Source organism: Larimichthys crocea, chromosome XV (genome assembly GCF_000972845.2).
Source record: "Larimichthys crocea isolate SSNF chromosome XV, L_crocea_2.0, whole genome shotgun sequence".
NCBI lineage: Eukaryota > Metazoa > Chordata > Actinopteri > Sciaenidae > Larimichthys > Larimichthys crocea.
In genome coordinates, this window is record NC_040025.1 from 22,889,794 (window position 1) to 22,898,457 (window position 8,664).

Consider the following 8,664-nt stretch of genomic DNA (forward strand, 5'->3'; position numbering starts at 1 on the left):
TTCATGGTCTCTTTGATTCTGCACTTTGTTCACTATTTATAGAGATTCACATTTATAGAAATAATAAAGAAAAACTCATCATCTTTCAAGTTTGTTTGTTGTGTTTGCTTTAGAACATGAATTATATTTAAATGAGCTTTTCTGTGCTCCCTATTTAAAGACAAATGTTGATTTAGATGTCAGTCAGAGAGAGATTTTTTTTTTTTTTTTACCTGATTCACCTGATCAGTCTGTTTGATTCTCATCCTGCACGTAGTAATATGCTTGTTTCTGCAGTATGGAGTCAGTGGCACATGTATGTGGACTTGTGTGTAGTTGTGTGTGTGTGTGTGTGTACGCTCAGGTTGTACACACTGTGCTCTGCTGTCATACATCAACGCCATGCTGGGCTACTGCTCAGCATCCTGCCACTGCTGTAACTGATCAAAGACTCTGGGCTGTTGTCACACACACTGATGCATACAGATGAACACACAGACAGACAGACACACACACACACACACACACACACACACACACACACACACACACACACACACACACACACACTACTAAATATGGTTGTAGAAGCACCAGTCAGGCTTCAAAGTGACAGCTGCACTGCCAACAGACGGATCTGCTCCATCAGAGTTACTGATTGTGTATTTTTATCTTAGCGTGTGGAAAAAGATCTTTATCGGACTCAGTTCCATGCAGGTGCTTGAGGAAAGTCACCTGTCTGTCTGTGTGACGGTGCAGATTAGCCACAAACACGCTTGAATCAGATATTTATTTATTGAAAGAATACAGCCCAGTTTATGCATCTCTGCCTTTTCCCACAACTTACACAATGATTGATGAAGGTAGATCATGCACCAGTGATGAAGAAACACATTCATACAACCATCAATGTGCTACAACAGTTCAATTAGATTTGAATAAAAGTCAGAGTGATTAAAGTTTCACACAGAAGAACACATAATGTTGATTCAGACACTGAAAAGAAACCTTAAAGAATCACACTACATTACAAATCATGTATATATGTGTATTATGCTGATCATTTTTGGATGCATGCATACAGTTTTAGATTTTCGGATGCATTTTTTCTGTTCCTCTATTCATTTCTGCACAGTGTACAAATCAATCATCAGACTCCTGAATTAATTTTTATAATCCACTGCAGGTTCTGTGATCATTTACTTATATAACTTACGGAAGTGAATAGAAACCAATGCATGCCTGAAACATTTAAAAACATACACTGAAGTTTCTAAAACATGGCAGCTTGGCTAATACAACAATTACATGTAATGTATAGTGTCCCTTATTTGCATTAAACTGGCTATAAAATATATAATACCACTGGTCTGGTGCTTTAACAAACAGTAAGTAACCCAGTCACTTCATGAATATATGAGTTAAACAGACCAGAAAGGTTTCAACATAAGGGGATTCTGTGCATATGTGTGTTATATTTTATGTGAGTATGTAGCAACACTTATATTACATTACATGTAGCAACATATTATATTCTTTTAATATTTAGATGTGTGGTCAGAATCCATTTATCCTGGTCACATTTATCACCAGCTGTTTTGGAAACATCACACAGGCACAGAGACACTAAAGAGTTACAGATCATGATCTAGGATCCATTTCGCCTTCCACCTGCAGTGAGGATATCATAAGTTGGGAGGGGGGGAGTAAATCTAACCCTAGATCAGGATTTTCTGTTATTTTCCACTGGTTTGTAAGAGGAGGCTGATGAGAGATTCAGAACTCGGGTCCCTCCTTCTTCAGGTTTTTATAGTCTGTGGTGATGGCCACAAACTGCAAAAAAAAAAAAAAAAAAAAGACGTTTAAATCAAATCTGTCGTCCCAGTTTCTGAACACTGAGTACTTGTACGTGGATTGTGGCATATTACCTTGTACTGGTATGTAGGATCAAGTTGATTCCATGGCTCTGGGTTTTTGGTCTTGTTCCAGCTAAACACACAAACAGATATGAATAGAGATAGGTTAGGCTCTCTGGGAATCTGATATATATGAATAACGCCCTTATTTCAAAGCTAGTATGCATATATTCATCCACAAGTGATCTGACATCGCTGAGAGCTGCTTTATATTATCCCTGCTTTGATTAAACGCAATAAAAAAATAAAACGAGGTAACCAAAAGTTACCTCAACACGGCGTACGTGCTTCAAGTCAGCTGTGCCACCAACAAGACACTCTTTGTAATAATGTTATCAAGCATGCAAACTATCGCTGCTTCAAATAAATGAAAAGACCTGCAAAGAGACACGACCAGTGCACCACCATGTGAGCAGTTTAGGGCTAAATAAACAGTTTTGATAGCAACAGGAGGAGAGGAAGTAAGAACAAGTGGCAGTTCAAGGGGGAAAACAACGAGGATCCCTGTTGTCAGTAGCAATCATAACACAGATCTCTATGTTAATCATCCTCTGTATGCCTTGTTAAAATGTTTGAAAATATGCATATCTGGGGAGGAAGTTTCATCAGTCTAGCATGTTCCCTTGTTTAAAGATCTTATTAATGATGGTGGTGCACTCCATCCTGTGGCCATCCTGCAGGGGGCCATTGATTCTTGTGAACAGAACTGATGTCTGAACCAGGAAAAGGCTCCTATTGACAAGCTAATTAGCAGTTTCATTTGTGCAAGGTAATGCATTTGATTAAAGAATGATGGAAAAATGTATTAACCTACCTGATGCTTCAACATTAAGAAAACTAACTCTTGACAAGGTAATGTATTGTTGGTAAACAGCTCAAGACATCCACTAAACTCATCACACTGACATATTATCTCTGCTGCATATTATCAGAGATCATATAGGAAATAGGAAGGTTTCTTACATGACATGGGGTCCTTTGGCCAGTCGGATCAGATACAAAGATGCCCCACCCATTCCCAAACAGATGAAGAAGAACTGGGGGATGAGCTGGAGACAGAGAGATAATAATTATATCTTATCTTATCCATCATTAGTTGATTAGTTATTTCTGAATTTGACATGTGATACCGTGCGTAAATGAAGACAGAACATATACAGGATACAAATAATGTTTTCAGTTTGTAGCATAGACTATAGCGTTGCATAGGGCTTAAGTTAAAACTGTCAGAAGCAACACATCTCTTTGATTGATTGACATCGCTTGACTGATTGGAGCCCGCAGGTTAAAAGGAAGAGACACTTCATCTTCCTTTCTCCAGTGTATGTCTGAGTCAAACCCTAAATATAGTCAACATTCAAATTCTGTCTTATTGTTAGTGGTGGAAGAAGTCAAATTAGTTTAGGAAGAAATGCCACAGTGTAGAAAAACTGTTAGAAGTCTTACATTGAATTAAATTGAAGCCCAATAAAACTACAAAAGAAAAAAGTACCAAAAAAAAAATTAGTTGATTGTGGAGTTTAACTACTAACTACTTCTTAACGTTTAACTACTTTATACATTACTGGGTGTCACAATTTATTAATTATTAATTATATATAATACTTATTTTGTTTAAATAATCTGAGTATAAGTAACTACAGTTTTAAAATCTATGCAGTGGAGTAAAGAGTATAAGATTTAATTTAAAGCTAGAGGCTGGTTGAGTAAAAGTATTAAATTGAAAAAAATGGATTAGTCAAGTAAAGTAAGCTACAAGTAAGCTACCTAAAAAATACAGTACTAAATGTATAGTTTCCACCACGGCTATAGAGGAAGTACGGAAGCACGCCTGCTAATACCTGTAAATTTTACACAGTTAACACATGTGCAGGAATTATTTCTTCACCACACTTCCTGGGGTCTTGTTGTCCAAGAAGTCACTGTTTGCAGTGTTTGGTGCTGCATGCCAGCTGTGTCCCACTGCTTCCAGGCATATGTTAACCTAAGATAACCGCCTTCTAACTTATATGAAAGTATCACACTTGTCTCAGTCTTGTCAACAAACTCAAATAAGATTATTTCCAAAAATGACTTTATTTCTAAAGTTACAATTAACCAAACCAACAAAACATGTGACTGACAGATTTAGTCTGCAGTGCCCATGCACATCTACACTTGATTACTTTATAGCATTGTCTATAGCTATGTATTGACAGCTGTACCCTCCGTGACTCAAATAGACTGTTTTGTTTAACAAAGTAAAGGAAGTTTGATTAAAAAAATAAATAAATGTGTTCCAAGTTTCCACAGAAAGAGCAATAAACCCAGCAAAGTTGGTCAAACACACTTGACTGGGATGTTTTGCAGACCACCATGATGAAGATGAAGGCACTGGGGACTGTCATATCCAGTGTTGATTCAAAAGATATACTCTTGGGATAATTTTGATGAAAATCGGGTTATTCTTCTGACACCAGCAGTTGTTTTCTGTTGAGTGTTGCAATTAGTTCCTACTTAGCTGATATTTTTCCCTGAAGGATTATCTCTGCTTACTGATTTTATTACAGTTGTTTTGTGTCATTTCTCTCTTATGTCACAGTCTATCTCCTCTCCAGCCATATTCAGGCCTCTTTTTTTCCTTTAATCCACCAGGTGCCCTTGACTTTCCCTCCTTTCCCTATCATCTGATTGTCCCTCCCATCTTCACACCTGTTCTCTCATCTGTTCTGCAATTACCTGCCCCCCTCATCTGCATCTCATTACCTAATGAGCCTTTTTTTTTTGCATATACCTTGCATTGAATGAATCTGTTAATAATGAATTAATGTTGATCTTTCACTGGTCACAGACTTTGTTTCCGTGCATGCACAGTCTATACATTTGTGAAATTCTGTACTAGTTCATTTCACAATGGTCTAACTCCTGTTAATGGTATTTCATTATTTTCTATCTACACTATTATTAAATGAGTAATATTGCGTCACAGTGCTGCCAGAAAAGATTTCAACGGTAGTCTCCAACCTTTATTAAAAACTGTGTTTATCTCACTGCATAAAGCTGTGTATCTGCATGCATAGTGAGGGCAGATGAGGTATAGCCTAGTCCACCAACTGCATACCTAATTTTTTTTTTAGAAACACCTGATTTGCTGGTCATTAAATCGAATGTCTGTCAGAGAATAAGCCGGTACAATATGTTAAGCAGCTATTATCATGACGGAAAATAGTAACTCTTTTTCTGCGTTGCATCAGCCTCAGACAGCTTCAACCTCATGACTCCTGACACTATGTTAGCTGAATGTCTCCCTGAATATGCAAATATAAAAGCACATTCTTGGATTGAAAGGGGCAGATGCAGCACATTTTTTTCCAAAGTCAACCCACTTACCCAACTCTCTAAATTCCACTAAAATGATTTTAAATTATACTCTTCAAGGTTTTCATGAAGTAGGATGTGTGTTTGGTGAAGTAGCTCAGATTTGCTGTAACCTGCTGTTGGACCAGGTGCATACTTTATTTGTCTACAGATTATATTTACTGTAATATTGTTGGTCTGAGCAGCTGATCAACAGCAGCTCTGAGGATTAACAACTGGCCTGCTTTTCACTCCGTCACACTCCGTCATGCCAATTAAATACACTACTACTTTCTCCTTCTACTCGACTACATTGCAGAGTAATGTACTTTTTTACTCCAACACAGATATTTGACAGCAGTCGTTGCCAGTTACTGTTCAGATTAAAAACAGATTAACAAACATGTCTAAGAGTCTCTAAACCTTGCACATTGTTTCATTTCATGAACTGTTTGAGGCACAAAAAGGTTAAATCATCCTTTGCTGCTTTGATGCATCAGCATCAGATTTCATGTGTAATATGATAATGTCATATACTGTATAATGACATATTAGTCACAGACATGAGGATCTTTGATACACGTATTTTACTTGTTAAAGTATTTTTTTATTGTTTTATTGGCAACAGGTTGACTATGATTCATTTAACACAGTTTTTACTGTCAGCGCTTAAGATCTACAGCAACATGACTGAATAATCATCATGACATCTTATTCATTTATTATGTCACTCTGTATGTCTGCCTCTCTCTTACACACACTAAAAACATTCAGTGTTGGGAAGTAAGTACATTTACATTTAAGTTAGCTGTGCTTGACCTGAATATTTCCATTGGATATTACTTTATACTTCTACACGCCAACATCTCAGAGAGAAATATTCTATTTTTATTCCACTACTTTTTTTGGACAGTAATAGTTTAAGCCTTAAGACTTAGACTCCACCACCACTGACAGAGGCCACACTGCAGACTCTGCATACTTTAAGTACCTTTTGTTTTTAATAGTATTTTTACTTAAGGGATACTTTAAATGAATGACTTTTGTATTTTTATATCATGGTATCTGACTTCTTCTTCCAACCCTTGAATCCTTCATAGATGACTATACAGTGCGCAGTATGACAAAATATACAATCATATAAATGTACCTTGATGATGCATGATGGTAGTTAGAATTCAATCGACTACTTTTCATGTTTAATGAAATGTTTAAAGGCTATAATAATGTTCAGAAATAATTGTTAATAGACTCTTTCCATCTCTGTCGGTCCATTTGTGTGGCTGAATTTCTCTCAGACTCTTCACAGACTGACATCCCAACTCTAACAGCCTGTCTCCGTCTCTATCTATCTGTCTGACTGACTGACTGTTATAACTTGATCAAAGAGGCTCATAGAGGCTCACAGGGATTTGCTCCCTGCAGCTTCTCCCTCTCTTGCTCTCAAACATACACTGTCTGTCTCACAGCCTGTCTGTCTGTCAGGATGATAGACCATATCAAGGAGTTTTGGTAGAGTCTCATAGGGATTTCCTCCCTGCAGCTTCTCTCTCTCTCTCTCTCTCTCTCTCTCTCTCTCTCTCTCTTTCTCTCTCTCCCCCTCTCTCTCTCTGTCTGTCTCTCCTGGGAGGCTGATGACAAGAAGTTAAAACTCTGTCACTTCGCTCTCACAGCAGAGCCGAAATAAGCAGAAATAATCCTGTCCCCTGTAGGAACAACTCATAATTTTTTACATTTATTTTATTTAAACTACTCAATTCCTAAATGCTTCGATTTTGTCAGTTTAGATTTAGGAAGTTTGAAAAGATCACGGATTGTTTTTTAAGCCCTGCTTCAGATATTCAGTGAGCCACTGGAGCAACTTCTGAACCGAGTTAAAATAAGATGACCTGAGACAAAAAAGTTTTAATTTAATTTGCCAACAGCATACAAACACTGCAGGCAATCCTCATGTTTGTCTGCTACTGTGATTTAATGACTAAAGCTAGAGCTCAAACCCTAATTAGCATTTTAACATTACATTTACAGTGCAATATTTTCAATGAGATATATCAAAAATCAATGCAAGCATTTCAGGAGGATGCATCTAATAGTTATTCATATTATAGTGATATCATAGAAGACATGCATTAATTACAATTGGTTTGGTAGCCTATAAAAGAAATTCAAACCCGAATTTTAACTCAAATTTAAAAGAGTTTGTTGTTTATCTCAGACTCTGGATATGAAAACAGGTTACTGTGACTGATATTAAAGTGCTTCAAAGAAGTAAAGATTACTTACGCTAGGGTGCCTCTTAGCATGCTCTACTGCTGTCCGAAATATCATTGCTCCAGTTTATAAAAAAATTAAGTAAAATGCATGAAATAAAATGAGTGAATGTGTCAGGCCCTTGTTATCAACAACCACAAGCTTTGTACAACGGTGCACAGTTTAGGGTTTAGACCTGTTGCTCTCTGCATAGGGAGGGAGAAGGAGGAGAGGAGGATGAGGAGGAGGAGAAAGAGGTCATTTACATCTGATTACAGTTACTTGTGTTCCCTTGTTAGGGTGATTACACTGTGCTGGACACTGTGGAACAGTTTATATTCAAATGATAAGGTTTAATCCTTGTAAATGTTCATTATGCTTCAGACCAGAGACATTTGATGCTCCTATCAGGGTATTCAATCAGAACAAGTTGTGTAAGCTTCAGCAAAGAGCACAGAGGGTTTTTCGCCCTCATTTCCTTGACTGCAGTTTGAAGACTTTTTGGCCCTTTGGGAGCCCACTAAAGGAAATGGAAAAGCATATAAACACTGTGTCCTTTTAAAGGCCATGGGGGACATGTATGCCTTCATTTGCCAAAGTCATATCAGCAAAGATGTATACAATACATAACCAAAAAACAAAACAAAAGAAAGCTTCTACAAGAAAAAGAAAGACCCCAACACAGAAGTGAGAGTCCTTCAGGTTAAATTGTTGCTGTAATTTTTGTGCAAGTGTATTTTTTTTTAAATAATAAAGTTGACCAACTGTTCAGTAAACTCCTAAAAGTAATGAAAAAGATAATGAATGAAACTAAAGGAAAATGTCTACTGTGTTTTATGGTGCATTCATGTTGCGTCTTCTTTAACAACAATAATCAGGGAAGCAATCCCTTTTTTTCTAGTTAATTACCCCTGGCGCGTCTAAGGACCTTCCAAAATATAATTACCACAATCACCATGTTTGAATCTGTTAAAGACTTTTCAAAAGGCCATTCAGCACAGTGATTAGCCCAGATCCACAATGACACTTGGAAACATGGCAACGCAACTTGTTGACCATTAATGACTGTTTCAAGCAGCTGAATTTTAAAACGCAGTGTAAGTTAAATAAAAAGTGTCCCAGCCACTGCATCAAACATGACACCACCTGGAAAAGATTAACTCTGGATGACTGTCAGCTCTTA

The 8,664-nt window shown here is 37.2% G+C and overlaps 1 protein-coding gene across 1 annotated transcript; it reads right to left on the bottom strand.

The window, feature by feature from the left end:
• Positions 1–755: 755 nt before the first annotated feature.
• On the bottom strand, positions 756–7,684 carry ndufa4l2a (NDUFA4 mitochondrial complex associated like 2a). Its single transcript, XM_010740287.3, has 4 exons — positions 7,515–7,684; positions 2,859–2,944; positions 1,908–1,968; positions 756–1,812 (listed from the first exon to the last, which is right to left on the bottom strand). Exons 1-4 carry the CDS (start codon positions 7,557–7,559, stop codon positions 1,756–1,758), a joined length of 249 nt encoding a protein of 82 aa, XP_010738589.1. The 5' UTR covers positions 7,560–7,684; the 3' UTR covers positions 756–1,755.
• Positions 7,685–8,664: the final 980 nt, after the last annotated feature.